The 19,693-nt window shown below is 38.6% G+C and overlaps 1 protein-coding gene across 3 annotated transcripts in view; it reads right to left on the bottom strand.

The window, feature by feature from the left end:
- The window catches only part of SENP6 (SUMO specific peptidase 6), an 83,121-nt gene that overhangs the window by 55,931 nt on the left and 7,497 nt on the right, over positions 1-19,693 (bottom strand). For all 3 annotated transcript variants that reach the window (XM_084284303.1, XM_084284302.1, XM_084284301.1), the window contains exons 2-3: positions 7,417-7,510; positions 1,050-1,113 (exon numbers count right to left, since the gene is read on the bottom strand). In XM_084284303.1, coding sequence (XP_084140429.1) covers positions 1,050-1,113; positions 7,417-7,510 — 158 coding nt within the window. The remainder of the gene's footprint in view (positions 1-1,049; positions 1,114-7,416; positions 7,511-19,693) is intronic.

Consider the following 19,693-nt stretch of genomic DNA (forward strand, 5'->3'; position numbering starts at 1 on the left):
CAGAATTTTATGTAAAAATCTATCCAAAAGCCAATTTCAACAGAAGTCCTCCTAAAAGCTCCTAGAAACTTTTGTAATACTCAATGTACAAACAAGATTACAAGATCACATCTGATTAACAGTAGTTTGAGAGTTCTCCTGTATAATGTGATTTTTTTTTTCCAGGAGATCAGAACTCTGTAGTGTATCGAAAGCCCTCCAATTTCTTCTCTCCAAGCAGACTATTTTGTAAATGTTGTTACATGTGAAACAGCTTTATGCCTCTCAGAAGAGCAACAACATTAAAAAATATACATGGCAAAGCTAACCTGCTTCATAACTACTACGCTGACATCAAAGTCTTATCTACCTTTTAGACACAGATACGTCACCTTTTAAATGCAGAATAACAGGAATGTCATCTTTTGGGCAAAATGAAAGGGAACAAACAGAAAATATGACTTTTTTGCCATTCCAATGTGTGGGTAACACCTCACAAACACAGAAGTGTCCCATACAATCATCCTCAAATTTGGATCTGCCATACGGAAACAAGAAATGTAAAATAAAATCTGATCTAATTTCTCAAATTGTTTCTTTTCTATTAATGCAGTAAAATACACTCTTATTCAGTAGGATTCCTTGATAAGCAAAACAGTCATACTTTCAAAGCATTATGAAGCATCTCTGTAGTAGTAAACTATTTTGGTATATTTCAAAAAATAAACGCGCTTTGCCTATATATACATACACATGCACACAAAATTGGGAATGTGATAGTAAGCATCATGGGATTTAATTATTAATATTTTCAAATTAAAATAATGTAAACCCATTAATGATAATTGTCTAAACTTAGTAGATATTCATGCTGGTATTTCCAGAATACTATCCAAACCAACAAGATCTCTAGGTGTAAACAGACATTAAGGGTATCCAGATAAGCAAGTTCAGTGTTATATGTAGCTAAATCAGCACAAATTTTAATTTTCAGTACTGTGCAGATGACTGTGCAACATAATTTTAAAAGCTTTAAAAAGACCCATTTTCACCATGAGATGAGTACTTACCTTCCTATCTTCATTGGGACTGAAGGGCCCATCACTGTCATCTATGCTGAGCAGATTTGCCTCACTAGATGATAGGTGTGGAAGAGAAAGGCAGACACATAATGCAAAAGAGCATAAACAAAACATTTGGAACATAAATGTGTTTTTTTTTCCCCTCCCCTTTTTACATATAAACGCATGTGCCCAAATCATCAGAAACATTAAAGTGGGCAATTGCCCACTATGAAACTATTTCAGGAGAAGCACACTTAAAAGTTCATTATTAACTCAAAACAGAATATTATTGAACGTTCAATCCAGTTGTGGCAATGGTACTAACATCATAAATAATTCTATATAACCCTATGCATAAATTAAATGAAGTATTTAACTATAAAATATACTAGCACTTTGTTCATGAATTGAAGTATATGGTTTAAAACTGCAAAATTCACAATGCTTGGGAGGAGAATTTGTGTAACAAAGTATTATCACATAGCCATTACTGCCAAAACATGTCTTCCTAAAAATAGCACATTTAGTTTGACTCAAGTGTTCACTAAAATGTGTTTCTTTAGTACTTCTGTATCTGTAATCTTCAACTGCTGTAACAGAGAACATAAAAACAAACAGAAGAACCAACAACCCACAATACCATGAAAATGTACTCTTTTCAATAAATCTTAAGGATTTAAATTAACAACACAAGCATACATTTCATTCTGATAGCAGCTAGAATAGGCTAACATTCTTGCTACAAGTTGAAGCAACCTGTTCAACAACATCCCTGGTAAGGTTACTTCTCTCTTGGCTGTGACAAAACAATACAAACTTTAGCCAACTTGCTATTTCATGGTCTGGGTGGTTCTTAGTTAAGATCATTCAGGCAGAAATTATGTATGAATAGCTTCAGTCATACCACAGGGTCCCAGGAACAGCTGTAGCTTGTCACAGCAGTGAGAAACAGTGATGGAGGGGAAGGGAGAAACATTTTTAGCTGCACGTACAATGTTCTGACTACAATGTACATAATGACTCTTTCTATAAAAGGTAACCACTCAGTGCTTTCCTACCCCCTTATTTCCTGAAAACTTCTTCCATGAGCAGGATTCCCTTCATGTTAAAATGTATTTCCTCCAACCTACGAAATACAGGTATCCTTATATCAAATAAAGTAAAAGAAAAAAAATCTTGACTCACAGGGTGCTAACTGAAGACCCTGAAACTTCAGGAGGATAGAATGTGCACACAGCTTGTGTTGATAAAGGAAGAATGATGTGAAAGCCAACAGCTAGTGAAATGTATTTTCCTTTCATTTACAGACTGCAACAATTCTAGATACATAATAGTAATAAGAATGGTGTAGTAGATCATTAGTCTCGTTAATTTTCAATTACAGTATGTCAAAAGCATAGGAGAGACGTACTTTTGTATCGATATCCATGAACATGACAATTTTAAAATAATGTGATGCTGTTTTAACTATCTTTCAGGATAGATTATTCTTTCAAGGGAGGTTCACTGAGCTTTCTCAACCCTTCATCAGAAGACAATGGGTTTAGCAATTTCAGAAGTTCTCAGGCTCCTGAATAGATACAGTACTGCAGCTCCTGCTACTTACCTTCTGTGTAAACCTAACCAACACACTTTGCCCTGTGTATTATTTCCTTTTTAGCTCCAGACTGTATAAAAACCAGGACCATTTTCAATACATGCTGGTTCAATGGCTTTAGGATGCCACAATACTGCAACCATTACAGCAGTGAGTGTGGGTGTGGAGAATAGAAGGTAACAGACTGAAAAAATCCCTAAATCAGACCGAACAAGAATAACTCTTATGATGCAACTAAGATGACATGACTAGAAAAATATTTGGAATTGGATGTTTTCAAAGAACCAGTATTTTTAGATTTTAAGGAATGCAAAGTACATGCATCAGTACCAGAAAGGCTGTTTTTTCAGCGAGCAGAATACATAGCAACTGAGTAATGTCTATTTGCTCATGCATCACATGCTTACACTTGCCTGCTTAAAAGATGCAATTTATACAGACATAGGAAAAAAAAATACTACACTCTCACAGTAACATTTTAATGCTACTGAAATGAAAGCTCAGTGTTCTGCTGTGAGGAGACTATATGCCTTCACACTTTATCTCTTTTTGAACAGGGAACCACAGATCTGTATTTTTACATTAGAACAATCATTCCTAAGTTATCTATACTCCTATTAAAGTTTTATGATAAACAAAATTCATGCCTTAATTCTATTTTTTCTTAAGTTTAGTAAAGTAATTTAGGTAAACAGAGTGAATTCCAAAGGGGACTCCAAAACCAATCTGGGTGGCCTGTGCCAGTACTCTGTCACCACCCTCACAGTGAAGAAGTGCTTCCAGATGTTCAGAGTGAACCTCCCGTGTTTCAATGTGTGTCCACTGTCCTGGCACTGGGGACCACTGAAAGGAGCTTGGTTCCATCCTCTTTGCATCCCCTCCTCAGTGATTTATATACATTGTTGAGATCCTCCCTGAGCCTCTTCTCCAGGCTGACCAGTGCCAGCTCTCTCAGCCTCTCTTCACCAAAGAGATGCTTGAGACCCTTCCTCATCTTCATGACCTTTCACTGGACTCTCTCCAGTACGTCCATGTCTCTTTTGTACAGGGGTATCCAGCACCAGACACAGCACCCTACATGTGGTCTCACCAGTGCTGAGCATAGGGGAAAGCCCACCTCCCTTGACCTGCTGGCAAAACACTGCCTAATGAAGCCCAGGACACCACCAGACTTCTTTGCAGCAAGGGCACATAGCTGGCTCATGTTCAAGTTGGCGTCCACCACGATGCCCAGGTCCTATTCTGCCACGCTGCTTTCCAGCTGGGTGGCCTGCAGCACATCCTAGTGCCTGCGGTTGTTCCTCTTTGCACTTCTCCTTGTCGAACTCGATGAGCTTCTTGTGAACCCCACTCCTCCAGCCTAGACAGCAGCAGGACCTTCTGCTAGAATAGCCACTGCCCGCAGTTTTGTTTGCACAGATACAACTGATCAAGTCACGTTGCAAACAGAACTGGAATCTCTTTCTGAAAACTCTTATGTATGAAAACAAAAGGCTGGCATATTTTCCCTTGTAGCACACTGTATACATCCCACAGTTTAAAATCACGTTGGTGGTAGGCAACACATTTAAGAAGTCCTGATTATTGGAGGCACAAGAGAAACAGTATTATCTAACTCATGCAGGATGCCACGCCATTAAAAGTAACATTAGCTAAACCCACTAAACTTAATGGGAGCTCTGACCAGGAAGTTCATCACTTCAAGGGATTAGATGCCTTACTAACAGGGTTAAAAAAGGCACACAAAAATATCTATATATTTTTTGAGAAAATGAATTAAAAGGAAAAAAGTATTGGAAACAGAAAAACAGGAATAAAAAGAATTATCATTGCTTTTTCAGTCAGGAATACAAGGGAAGTAGTAGCTCATTCTCCTAAATAAATTTGAAAAAAAATATATTTGTTTTAAATTAAAGAAAACATTAACTCAGAAAGGATACCATAGTGCAAACCAAATCCTTCCATGCGTCCTACTATGTTAAGATACACATCACTTCTATCATTTGTTCTTTGATGGTCTACACAGACTTCACTGTGTTAGACTGACAGCCTGGTCTCCCCCCCACACTCCCCAGCTATTCTACATAAAGGTTCCTCTCCTTCTGTGTAATTTCCAAGTGCAAAGCAAGAGAAGTCTCAAGTCACCTGCCATCATCTTGACTGATACTCTAACTAGATCAAATCTAGAAAGTCTTCAGAAGTGGTACTTTATTCTTTCAGGTGGACTGAAAATTAACTGCAAGCATTTACTTCACAATAAGATACTTGCCAATTTCCACCTTGAATTTCTGTAACAATAGTTTCATACCAAATATCATCTCTAGCAGCATTTTGAAATGTATATATTATGCTGGGATGATTGTGCTATTTTTCCAAATCTTCTTCAATTTATAAAATTTCTTTATAATGAGTCCTTTACTTGACACCTTACCATGATGACACACTCCAAATAAGCTAAATGGCACAGTCTTAAAATATTCTACCTGTTTCAAAAAGTGCTTTGGTGGAAAGCCATTAGCCACGTATTTTGCGTTCATCTGACTGATGAAAGACAGTCAAAGCAGGCATCCAGTATTAACCAACAGCATTGGCACAGATCTCACATATGTAATTTAAGAATACAGCCAATCCTTTAAGTGCTGGAATGTTGTTCTTGGGCCGGTCCAAAACCAGCTTTTTGTGTGTCTGTCATTAACAGTGCAAAAAACTCTGATAAGGTCAGACACTAAAATGCCAGTGCCTCAACAACAAGCAGGAGATGCATCCAGCTTCTTCTTGCTTCAGATTTACAGCTTTTTCCACATAGATATGCAGTAAGTTAAAAGCACTGCTAGTAAATATCAGCATAGCACAATAAAAGCGGCATTAAAAGAATCCCAAGAACACATACTCATTGCATAGTATGCTCAAAATCATGGTGGAAAGAGAATAAATTTTTATACTGGGACAATTGTATGAACTGAAGTTCCTAGTCTTTGAAATGGCTCTGCTAAGGGTGGAAGGTATTCAGAACTGTATCAATCAGAAAAGCAAAATTTAAAAATGTTCAACATGAAGCTTATAATGCCAAAAAAACAAAACACAAACAAGTGTTACCAAAAGTATACACTTGAGCAGCTTCAAATTTATAGTCATGGGGGGTGGAGGGAGTAGAGTTGCTTGAAGTTTGCTTATCAGAGTATGGATAAGCAAAAATATGCAAGATCTTTAGTTAAAATCAATTTTCAGCTACTCTTTTATCTATACTTCCAGATAAGGTTTTGCATAATTCACAGATATAAAAAAGAACTACTGATGTGATTAATAGAATTTTGATGCTGGATATGGGAAAACTGTTTTATCACACAGAATATTTTAAAGGAATGAAAAATCATTCAGAAATACCACCTTAAAATCAGTTACCATTATATACAACATATGTTCCATAATCAGTTTTTCAGAAGCCTTTTTTTAAAATAAAAAACCATCATTCTCTGTATGTATCTCATTCTGTGCTCTTAAGTCAGTATCAGCTGTAGACAGATGGAAAACAGCAGTAAATGATTAAAGAACTGGTACACTTACAAATGTGAGTTACTTATTTCTGAAGACAGGTAAAATGCAAATGTTGTTGTATGTACTACCATCACACTTAAAACATATTACTGTGCACTAGAAACGGATGTAAAATTGCTAAGGAAAAAAAATCATGTCTGATTTTATAAAACTAAAGTGCTCCTAGTGTGAGAGCCATTTAAAAATTGGCCTTAATTTTTGATGCAGTTCTGGTTTGACAAAAGTTCTTAATGTTTTAACTCACACTTCACTGAACTCCTGAACTCACTTCTTATTTATTTATTTATTTTAAGACTACAGTACAGCCTGCTGCTGCAGCCCAAGTATCCACTGTCTTATCTCCCTTCTGCACACAGTACTTTGCAGGGTATTACCTACTACAGTGCTACTCCATGGTGGTCTCTTGAGACTATTCAAGGTCAAGCTAGAGACCCACGTAAGAATTATTTTTGTACTTAACCACGGGATTCAGTTCCTCCTTATGATGAAACTCTAGCTTTTTACACTTAGTTTTAAACTTCAAATGTTGAAGAACAACAAATAAACCTAACACGCATTCTTCACACAAGAAACTTGTTCTGTTAACAATTCATTAAATACTTTAAGAACGAGAAAGCATACAAGTAACAATAAAATGTTACAAGGACAGAGGATTTATTCTAACTACACACATTATACTTTTTTAATTATTATTATTTTTTAGGAAAAATCCAGACATATTAAGTAAAAATAAATAAATGATCAGGGAACACAAACAGCCTTAACTCTACCATTTGAGATAAACACAAAGGAGAAAAACCCTACAATTTTTTAACTTTTTGTTGGCCTACAATTTTGTAAATACCTTAATGATAACAGTGATGTACTGAAAAACAGCACCACTATAGGAAGCTGAAACTCTGCTTTCCATTTCCTTAGGTTACATGTAATGCATTTCTTGTCTGTGTTTCTTAGACTTCTACAGGAGCTCTAAAGACAGTCGCAACACTTCTGAAGTGTACTGTGCTCTATGTTGTGAACCCCACATTGACAATGAAATTTACATTATAATACACTTTCTATATTGTAAAACTAGTTAAAATAATCACTACTTCCAAATAATTCTCTTAATCACTAACATTTTAAAGATATTATAATGTTTCTTATTAATAAATTACAAAAGAATATTTATTTGTAAATAGACACTTATACTTTCAATAGCCTAGATAAAAGCATCCTTACTCTTTCTCTGCATCTCCTTCACTTTCTTCTGCATGATCAAAGCTCCAATTATTTTTAAAACCTCCATCTTTCTTGGATTGTGATCTATCCAAAGCTGAAATGAGAACAAGTTAAGATAAGTCTTGATTTCAGGCTGGGTTATTAATCAACACAAACTAGAGGAGTAAACCAGATGTACATATTTTCCCCAAATATTTAATTTGTTGATGTAAACATTTAACTACCATTTGAGAAAATAAGTTCAGCAACACAGTGGCGAGTCATTTTCCTAGATAAATACAAGTAATTATCTGTCAATATCTTGATTAGTAATGCAGTAAGTTAGCACACTATTAAAATTATCAAGTGAGGTACTCAGCTGTTTTACTGATAACTGTAAATTTAAAGGTTCGTTTTCTGGTATGAACTATATGTGACATGCACAAAGACTCCTTATGTTTATTGTTTGAATGTCTAATTTCCAAACATACTTAATTTTTACATATAAAAGCAACAGTTTTCAACTACCCCAAATACAGTTTCAAAATAATATGCTTTTTTTAATCCAACATCTGACACCGACATGACTTAGATGCTAACTGAAATTTGAGGGTTAGAATCAATTAAGTGAGAACCTGAACTTCCTGAGAACAGTCACATTGTATCTGATCTCCAGTGTATCTACTGCAATATCCAACAGTGTGGAGATTTTCTTATAGTATGACATTAAGGTATTTTTAAGTGAAGGAGAACTAGGATATGTTAGCAGTACTCATTAAAGTTAAGTCACCTTAGCCAGTGAGACTGCTTTATCCTCTCTCCGGTGAGGCTGGATTTGCTATTTTCACTACTATGGAGATCTGCGTTAATGTTATGTACTAGATACTTCCATCTTTCGCTCATGATAGGTAAGAACCAGTTCAGAGCTAATCATGGTGTACAACAATTTAGACAAATCATTATTTTGCCCATTTCTCACTCACCTGCAGTGCTTGGTATGCATCCATACTGAATTTCATATATGACTTTCAACCCACAAAATGCAAATCCTGAGCATCTGCAATTTGCTTGAAGTCACAAGCACTTATACTAACCCAAGTAAAGCTATCAACATCTACGAACTTTTGCAACCTCACCATCAACCCCCTTTTCTTTTACCTGTGCATTCATTACACAGATCCTTGTGGAATTCAACTGGTTACCCCTTCTATTAAGAATCTGAAACGTTTTTGCCCTCTATCCCTCTGTTGTCAGTTGTTCACATGTAAGACTTCCATTTTATCCAGAGGAAACATACCTTCCCTAAAAGCCTTTGGCACAGGAAACAACAGAAGGAATGACCAAATTAATTCTGGTCTTCATTAACTTTGTATAAATTTGGGTCATAGGGTCAAAACTCACGAATGAAAAGTTCCTCAAATACCCCCGCTACCTTTTCAAAAAGGTGGTATCACACTAGCTACCTTCTCATCTAGTAGCAGAAAGACGATGCTAACCAACAAGTAACGTGCTGTGGTCATCTCCTGCTTTATCCTCAAGTTCCTCTTGTAACACTTGGATAAATGCCATTTCATCATGCTGCCTTGCTCATTGTTTGCCTGACATACTACATTTTCTTCTGCTGCTGTTTCGTTTTGAGACATAACTCTACCATATTCCTTCTTAAAAAAAATTCTGGCACAAAGACCTCTGTAAGCGTTGCTGAATTGGGTTTAAACAATTCTGATTTTTGGCTGACCTCATCTTCTCCAAAGCCTCCTTTTGTAACTTCAATGCCTACGCACCCTACAAGTACTCCAGAAATTCTTCTGCTGAGCCTGAAGAAAGACTCACCATTAGTTTATACTAATTGAGAGTTGTTTTTTTTGACTGCCACATTGTATTTTTAAGTTTAATTCACCTGTATTATTATTAATCTCTGTTTTCCTCATTCACACAAAAAATTAAGAAGAACAATGTTTTATTTCAGACACCTACCCATATCCTGCTGTGTAACCATGCCAACATTTTGGGGGCCTTTTGAAGTCTATTTAAATAAGCAGCATGCATTTGCTGTAAGCTTTCAATATGGTGTCTTTAAATAACTCCCAAGCTGCCTGCAAATATTTTACCCTCTGGCTGCATCTTTTACTTCCTTTTCAAGAAGTTTAAGGGTTTCTTTAGTCTTCTCTTGCATTAAGCATTTCTATATCAATGATTTTCCTCCAAGTTTAGAAATTCAACATCTTTACAGGATATTATGCACTTCAATATACGAACATACTGCAAAGTTTCCAACACCACCACTCACAACATTCTGCAGAACAAGTACGTCCTAGAGTCACAATTTCACATGAGAGAATCAATGAAGCATACTGTCACTTCCTTTTGTGCACAAGGGTTTCCTCTAGAAGGAGAGCCAAAAGGCAGTGTTTCATCGAGACTTCTGCTATCAGTGTCCAATATCTACCCAGCTTATAAACTTCTAACAGGTTGCAGTTGGCATCACCCTGGTTAAGTAATCAGTAGTTCCTGTGCTATATTTTCCTTCATAGACATTGAATCATTATGGTTGGAAAAGACCTCCAAGATCATCTGGTCCAACCATCCCCCTGCCACCAATGTCACCTACTAAACCATGTCCCTAAGCACCACGTCCAACCTTTCCTTGAACACCCCCAGGGTCGGTGACACCACTTCCCTGGGTAATCCACTCCAGTGCCTGACTGCTCTTTCTGAGCAGAAATGTCTCCTCATACCCAACCTGAACCTCCCCTGGTACAACTTGAGGCCATTCCCTCTAGTCCTATCACTAGCTATCTGCAAGAAGAGGCTGACCCCCAGCTCCCCACACCTTCCTTTCAGGTAGCTGTAGAGAGCAATTAGGTCTCCCCTGAGCCTCCTCTTCTCCAGACTAAACAAGCCCAGTTCCTTCAGCTACTCCTCATAGGACTTGTGTCCCAGGCTCTTCACCAGCTTCTCTGGACATGCTCCAGGGCCTCGATGTCCTTCTTGTAGTGAGGAGCCCAAAACTGAACACAGGATTCAAGGTGCAGCCTCACCAAAGCTGAGTCCTTGAATTCATCTGTATCCCATTTAATTTTTTGAGCCATTTAAGTCTGATCTGACTTGAACATTGTCTGGAATATAGAGTACTTGTTTAGCCAACACTATCTGTTTTCCATTAGTCCCCTTTAGCTCCCTTTTGTCACAATGTTTAATTATTTTCCTTCTAATTTCAAGTAAGTTCATTCTGCCAGCTTCTAGTTCTCCCATTTTACCTGAAATATTTCTCTATGTTCCTTTATACAAATAAGGCAAACACTTATCTTATAAGATTTTTTTATGCTTCTTATATTTAGATCAGACTATTGCACTTAGTCTTTTATACCTGCATTCTTATTTGAGTTTTACCAGCCACAGTAGGGGACGTAATTTTTGGTACTGAATGTACATTACATCAAACCATGTGCTGCTACACTTCTATCAGCCTCCCCTCACTCTTTAGGTGCCAACAGCCTGGCTCTATTTTCATTTTCAGAAAATCCATCTCACTGAAGAGAACTCCCTCTCCTAAGAAGAAACACATATGTTAATCCATCTTCCCCACAACTTTTTTTCTGACATTGGCTGGTTTTGTGGTCCTGCACTTGCTACAGAAGGTGCTAAGTTTTCTATCACAGGAATTGATACTACCAGCTCTTCTGTTGCATTCGCTACAAATCTTCAGCTACCTTACGAAGTTTACCATCTCTGTACCCAAAAGACAAATTGTCAGGGATTCCGTCTACTGTCATAAACCCAGAAACCTGTTTGTGCACTATTCCAGTCCATCGCTGTAGACCAGCTAACTTGTCTGTGGAAGAACACCCTTGGAGCCCTCGCTCTGCTCATTCAACTCTGGATCAATTTTAACATCCTCTAGTATTCCTGGCTTTACCAAAAATATGAATCTATAAGTATATCATCATCTCAACCAGACTGCTCACCCAAGTTACTTGATCTAAATGGTCACTTGGGACCTCATTCTATATAGGATATATTTTTTTAAAGAGTTGTAAGACGTCATGTGTCAGAAATACTGTTTCAAACTATTTTTTAAGACTTGAATTTGCAACCTGTATTTACTTGCAACCTGTTTTAGTCTTCACTAGTATACTGGCTCTGGCAGTATGCATATGAATACCACCATCTGCCAGCAAGACAGATTCATACCCAGAAGGTGAAAATATTCAAATAAGCAGACCTGGCCATAAGAGACTTAGCCAACAGAAGTCAATTACTCTCCCTTTGCCCAAGAAAGCCAGCATGTTGGAACAGATTTCACTACCAAGCACAAATTGTTGTTCCTCTCACTACAAGCTTCCTTTTGAGCTGGGAGATTAGGAATCCTGAGCTCCCAGAAACTAGATGGAATTTAAGTGGACATCTTATACAGGTGTATCGCATGTATTTCACTGTTTGTTAAAATAATTATCATTTACATGCCATTTTTTAAATGCCAATTAAACAAAATTTGCTGGAATAGTGTACTTCAGTTTTTATTAAATCTTTTGTTTTTAACCACATCCTGAAGCCATCCTTTTAAAAATCTGCATATTGCCTTTTTGGGTAAAACTTAACCAATTAACTGATTTTGGGTTACAAAGTACACCTGCAGGAAGAACAGCAGAAAGCAGATTAACCTCTCTAAGTTACTCAGTGTTGACACGGTTTTGTAAACTCCTTTAGCAGGAGTTTCCATCATTCAACAATATTGTTGAGTATAGCTAAGCTAGAGGGGAAAAATATCCACAATGGATCTGTATGAAATAAGAGCAAAGTTGCACATTTGCAAAAAAAAAAAAAAAAAAATCTGTCCATCAACAGTGACATGAGGGGTGGCATATCCAGTACTTAGTAAAGCTCTAGTGTCCAACAGAAGATGGCATTTTGGAAGATTTGCTTGTATGTCTTGTACTCTGTGGTGTCAGGCCAGTCATTCCATGTGAATCTGTATTACAGTTGACCAGAAGAGCATACCTCTAGTATTGTTCTAGATGTGATACCACACACACTTATTGGTTACACGAAGAACACCCTTAACTCCTTTAGGAAAGCAATTTTTTCCTATCATTAGATTGCCAGAGACCTTAATGTTTCTATTACAACACGCAGAAGCATTTACAAGTCTTTAGTCTGCTGAGATACCATGCATTTCTATGCACCACCCTGCACATAAAAGCTAAACCAAAGGTTTGCTTTGGGACTAAGGACTTTTTCCAGAGGACCTGAAATGTACATACTTTTTCTCCAGTTACACCGGTCTAAAAACAAAAATAATACAAGCTTTATGTTATAAATGTTTTCACCATCACAACTGCAGACAACTTAGCAGATGCCATAGCATTCACACAAAAAAAAAAGCAAATTAATTTAAATGCACTCAGACTCATTCCCTTCATCCACAATCATATTTAGGTAATGTATAAAGAATGCTTCTGAGCTAATCTGTTGTTCATTGGAAGTTGTCACATGTATTGATAAAAGAATACGATTATTCATAAAAATGTGACTAATTTGGAATAATTTATAGTTGTTTTTACTTTCCCTGTTGTTTCCTTACTCTTTCAGATAGGCTTCTGTGTAAACTAGCTTTTTATCTTCGAGGTTTGATATGATCAGCTCTAATAGGTCAACTGTCTGACCACAGTGAGACCACACTGTCATTATTTTGTAGCAGCATTGCACGAACTGGTTTACACATCCACTCACTTCCTGAAAGCTGGGGCTCCTTGCTCCTGCCCTGCACCCTGCATAGGCAGCCCAGGTGTTTCTTTACCAAGAGCAGGCCAAAAGAAAGGACCAATTTGGGCAAAAAAAAAATACGCACACGCACGTGTCTGTGCCTGTGTGTGTGGTGGAATTATTTTTCAGACATATCAGCTCCCACCTGTTCAACCACACTACCATTGCACAGTAGAGGTAAGTGGTTTACAGGACCAGCCTGTTTTAGGCACTGATGCTAAAAAAAATCTCCATGGAACCATACCTTAGCCTGCATTTATAGCTAAACATTCAGAGATCTATTGCTTTAAAGATACTTTACCTTTCTTCTTCCTAAATTACCCAGAGATGTAAAACCAATGCAAATTCATGTCCAGTAGTGGGCAGCAATTATAAATTGATAGTGAGATACTCCACCAAGTACATAGTTGAGTGGTAAAGCTCTGATGCTATATAAAGGATATGAAGTATGGATACAACATTGTTATGTTACATACGAAGGCAACTTCTTTTCTCAGATACTTAATGAAAATAGTAATAAAAACTTTTTAGGAATGCTATTGGAACAGAAAATCAATGATAAACACAAAGAATCCACTACCAGACCGAAAAGAAAAATTACAAAGAAAAAGCATTTGTAAGAGGTACGTAGTTCAAAGATGGAAAAGCACCTGCGTGTCCTGACCAAAGACCTTTTTTCCCTCCAGAACTTCCATGTGCACTGTGCTCCTTACAGCGCAGAGTATCGTGCAGAATGATCGGAACCAACACCACAGAACTGCTTAAGCACGATCACTCACTGAACTTTTACAATTTTCTGAGAACTGATAACAACAACTAATAAAGGAGGACAGCTTTGAAGTACATATTTTCTTTACAACCTCTTTGATGGTTTTTCCAGTAAGACAGCAGTGGTAACCATACGACGGGCAGCCAGTGTTTCCTTGAGCCCTTCTACTGACTGTCCCAACAGAGAAGCAGAAGAGGCTGCCATTGGGATCGAAGCAGAAAACAATACAGAAGTACTTTTAAAGAGCCTCTTCAGTTACATCAGCAGCCAAAGGACTGCCAAGGAAAACGTGCACATATCACTCAGTGACACTGGCAGCCTAGTGACAATAGTCACAGAAAAGGCCAAGGAACTCAATCCTCCTCTCCCTGCTCCCATTTCTCTGCTAAGTTCTGCCCTCCAGCCTCCCAGTACCCAGCTCCAGGAGCAGAATCTGTGGGAACACAGCACGATACGCTGTCAGGGAAGATAAAATTGATAAACACTTAAGCCAGTGTTTGACTTCTGTGAGGACTTTGACGTGGTCTCCCACAGGGACCTTTTATCGAGATTGGAGAGAGAGATGAACTTTGTAGTGAATGATAAGGCGAGTGGAAAACTAGCTGGACCAAATGGAAACCAGCACCATCAAAGAATGATGACAAATCCAGCTGGCTGCATCCCTAGACAATCAGTACCAGGGCCAATACTGCTTGAAGTCTTTGCTAACACTCAGGATGTTGAGATCAAGTGCAGTTGGCAAGTTCACAGACAATACTAACTTGGGGGAAGCAGCTGATACTCTGGAAGCCAGGGCTGCTGTTCAGAGAGACCTGGTAGGCTTGAGAAATGGGTTGACAATGAGCTTACAAAGTTCAACAAAAGCATCTGAGATCACAGAAGCAAGCCCTGCATTAGGAATGGAACAAGCCTGGGCAGCTGCACAGCTGGGGGCTGGCTGGCTAGGGAGCAGCGTCTCAGGAAGATCTGGGGGTTCCAACAGACAGCAAGTTGAACATGGGTCAACATCGCAGCCCCACAGCAAGGAAGGCTGGACAGCTGACATGAAGTTCTGTCCACAGTGAAGAGAAGCAACTCTTCGTCTCCATAGCGCACTTGTGAAAGCCGATCTAGTGTACTGCATTCAGTTTTGCACTCATCGATGTAACAAAGACATTGAAACACCGGAGCAAGTCCAGCAGAGGGCTGTCAAGGCAGATGGGGGACTGAGGACATCATACATGGGGAGGCTCACTCAGGAGTAAAAAAAAAAAAAAAAAAAAAAACGCGGGGAGGGAAGGTCTTGGTTTGGGCAGGAGGTTCCAACCTACCTAATTCCGACCAGCAGCCATTCAGGTCCCAACCTATGTGATCGTAAGACAAAACTCAAAACAGTAATCAGTTGTGGGTACCAATGTTCTCCCAAGGAACTGCACCACCATCACAAATGCTTCCAGGATTAAGCATCTCCATCACTTTCCTTCTCTTCTCTCTCTCAGTAAGCCTGTCACCTACTCAATCTTTCCACAGAACTTAAATAACTTAAATAACATCAAAAGGCAAAAGGATCCAGCGATATAAGACCTCTGATGCTAGATGGGAAACAAACTAAAAATTTAGAAAGGAAGGAGAAAGCTTCAGTATTTTTATAGTCAGATATTTTCTCTGTATCTTTCCCATTTTTTAAGAGAACTTGGAGAATAAAAGGTTAGGATAGAGCAGGGACAATTTCTAAACTGCCAATGTACTCTAAAAATGTGGAAATGTATAAAGCTAACAAGCCATTTCAAAGAGGATGACACTTGAGTAAGAATTCTAGAATGTGATTCCTGTGGCAAATCACTATGTGACATTAATCATACATGATCTCAAGTTTTGAATACTGGAAGAGTTTTAGAAGATAAGCAAAACGTGGCAGGAAACAGTGCATTATGCATCTGATTTGCACACTTCTGATTTCAGACTTCGTTATGCACTGTGGGATCTATCTTCATAAAAAAGCTAAGCTTGTGCAACAGATTATGTAGCAGCACTAAACAAACAGCCATCTATTTTTAGAAAGTGCTGAGAGGCAGTTACAGATACAGTCAGATTAACCATCTAGCCTAACTACCTGGAAATAAGGCAACCAACACTTTAAGAAGGTTTCCTGGTTTGATTCAGTAATTGGAACTTCGGCTTGAAATGAAGCACTTTATCAATATAACTAAAAAGAAAGGGAAAAAATCAAGAATTTCTATTATTTACATTTCTAGAATTATCCTGAAAACTTTGCAAGAGTATTTTGGGCAGACATTGTCCCGCCTGTAAAACTACAGTCCAGAAAGGTTCCATGACAAGAAAATAACTTGCAAAGATATAACAGAAGAAACCCTACAATGTAATTCAAGGAGAAAAAAGCCAGACACTTCTTTGATGCTGTCAATTGTTCAAAATCCTCCTGAAATGGACAGCAAAAAAAGCACACAGAAAAGAAAACAACAAAGAAAACCTCAATAACTTGGTCAAATGAAAAGGGCACATCTCAGAAAAATCTGAGTAAGGAAAGGATGAAAGGAGGATGAAAGAGTTATTTAAACTCTAGGCTATGAGAACAGTTTGCATTTACCTTTCTGTAGAGGCCAAAGACCTGTTTTTTTTTTGTTTGTTTGTTTTTTTTCCCCCCTATTCCCTGTAACACTGGCAAGCCTTCACACACATACAAGAGGGCGGTCAGCTGGATTAGATTGCTAATATGGCTGAAAATGAGTGCAGGCTAGCTCCACCAACACATTTTCTTCCTCTAAAATGAGATTTCTGCCAATTTAGCTCCTCCAGCCAACTTTCTGCAAAGCCAGAGAAGCGTCAGCGTTGACACAAGCAAAGATGCACCAGCCCAGGCCCTGGGAGGGGCAGCAGGACAAGCTGACAGCAGCATGGAGCTGGCAGGCCTGGCCCGGCTGCAAATCGCTGCTGTGGTGACTTGTAGGGTCACACAGTATGGCCCCACACCTGGGGGCTTCTACCGGTTACAAAATGACCCTGCACACATACACACAGCTAAAAATCCAGTAGAATATCTTTTTAAAAAGAAATATGAAAACATAATCAGAGAAGTGCAACACAAGAATGGACAACAACCTCCTGCACGCACTAGATGCACTCTATGGACTTCAAGAGGACTTCGAGTCCATTTGCAGTCAGATGTTGTTAGGTCAATGGATGGAGTCAATGATCTTAAGGGTCTTTTCCAACCCATTTGACCATTCCATGGTCGAAGCTATAAGGCAAGGGAACCAGAGACCAGTTCAGCAGACATCGAGCAGCTGGTCACCCAGCAGCTCTGCGGGCTCCACTGGCTGTGTAATGTAAGCTTAGGTATTACGTTTAAGTATCTTTATTGAATCCCATTACACAAAGTTCAAGTAAATTTGAAGAAAATATTGTAGTGTAAGTGCACATACACACAAAGGCAACATCAACACAGTAACATGTTTGCAAATTTCTCTACTGCGTCACCACGGAAAGGCATTCTAGCTTCTTCACACTATTTCTTTCCTTTGAGACAATATAGATTAGCAGCCGCAAAGGGGGTGGTTTAAAATGGCAGAGCATTGCAACTACAATATTACATTTACAACACAAATTTCTGTAATGGCAGTATTAAAGTTAACCAGACCTCACAACGAGTTTCAGGAACAGGGACAACTGTTAACTAAATCATAGGATGCTAAAACTCTCTCTAAAAAGGAAGAAATAAAATAATAAAAAACAAACAAACAAAAAACACACAACTTTAACATCCCTGAAAAACTGAGTATTTTCTCGATCATTACTTTTAATGGCAGTGAAAACAAGGAAGTACTACTGATCAAGTAATTTTTAATATAACAGAATAACACACGTCAGCTTGCTAACTGCACCCAATTCTGAACTTGTTTTAAGAGCTATCACTCAAAAGACAACTGAAGCAAAACACTGGGCTTTTAAGAGACTATCCTGCAGCTGGAGATGGGCTTCTGCCATCTTCATCCAAACACGCAACCCACATTTATCTTCATCAAAAAACTATCAAGATCTAAGGAAGTGTATTCTGGGTTTCTATCGGTCCTTTCTATTCCAAGTCACTCTTCCAAAGAAGTGCAGCGCCTTCTCCATCTAGTAAGCATTGCACTAGACGACAAACAGCTTTTTGACTACACGCATGATGGAGATTTTTTTTTTTCTGGTATCCATCAGGTAAAGATTAAGTTACTACCAACTTGCCTTATGGCAGCATCTAGTAATCTCACCTAAAGGTTTACCATCTGACTGTGCTAAGCAAATGCAGTCATAATAATGTGGACCAGAACAGCCCAGAAGTCCACTTTTTGAAAATTTATTTTTAATTTTAAAGGACCCTTAGGGTGCCTCTTGAGCAGTAAGCCTTGGTAGAAATAAAATTACAATGGACTGCAGTGTTTCCAAAAGAAGTGAGCCTCAGAAATTACAAAGGCAATTGCAAATATGAAACCTACCATCCACTGCATAGTTCAAATTCTCATCTAATGGGCTCTTGAATAATCTTTCTGTTAGACTGCCGTATTAAATTCTGTCATCAGCAGGATATTCATATTTTGTTAAATGAGCCATAAAAATCGGACATGCCAAACAAACACAACATTATATCCTACAACTTTAATAAAAATACATCAACAGAATGAATTTTAGTACAAGAGAAAACAACTTTACTGCAGCAGACAAAAACATTCTCATGAAAATAACAAATATTTTCACAGCTGTTTCTTAGAAACATAAATTTCTAAGATTAAATAATATTAATCATGTCACACAGCACGGTGTTTTACCAGGCCAGCCAAATGCTATCCTTATTTATCATTCCCCAAAAACTCTGTGGCAAGTTTTATTTAAAAAAAAAAAAAATAAAAAATAACAATACCGGGGAGACTTTGCTTCAGCTCCAGCTTACGCGGTCTGAAAACAAAAATGGGAAAGCTTTGCACAGGGCTTCTGAATCATCACTTCAAGATTCGATCAGAGGGAGATATCCTGAATTTGACTCCTTTCACTCTTAATTACTCTTTCACAGGAGTCACTGGACAAGCATTGAGAACTGTTTTCTTGCCTCCTGCAGCGCTTGCCCGTTACCAAAACCTGCTGAAAGGCCTGCTGACCAACCTGGGAAGAATAACCACAGCCTGCTAATTTATTTCCTCCAGTCTCCAGCCTCCACCATCAGCGAGTTCTGTGCGGATCTCAACCTGTTATTTAAAATAACTGAACTTCCCTGGGCAGAGTAAAGCTGATGATGCACAAGAGGATTTATTCTTAAGTTTAAGTTCCAGACTGCACCTTAAGCTGACTTTACAGCTCGCCAGAGACTGAAGGGGGAACGTCCTACTCCCGACACGCTGAGGCCGGCCGCCCTCCCCAAAGCAATCCATTGTCCTGCCTCTCAGGCTTACCCTTCAGCAAGCAAATTCAACAGAGGTTTGGCAGAGCGCCGATCCAGCAGGACAGTACACAGCAAATTCAACCTCTCTGGCAATAAACCGCTCCGTCCCTGGGGCGATGGGCAGCGTGAGACACACCGCCAGGCTGGATGCTGGGGGAGGCCGGAGGGGACAGAGCAGCAGACCTCCCCCACCTGCGGCAGGGGGCCCTCAGAGCAGCACAGCTGCACCACGTAATGCTTTAATCAGTTTAAAACGTTCTGTTAGTCCCTATGCCTAAACCAGTTAATAATTTTAAGCCTTGCAAAGAGAACCAATAAATAGTTGGCGTGCAGCTTTACATTCAAAATGG

This window comes from Netta rufina, assembly GCF_964035555.1.
Source record: "Netta rufina genome assembly, chromosome: 3".
NCBI classification, from domain to species: Eukaryota; Metazoa; Chordata; class Aves; order Anseriformes; family Anatidae; genus Netta; species Netta rufina.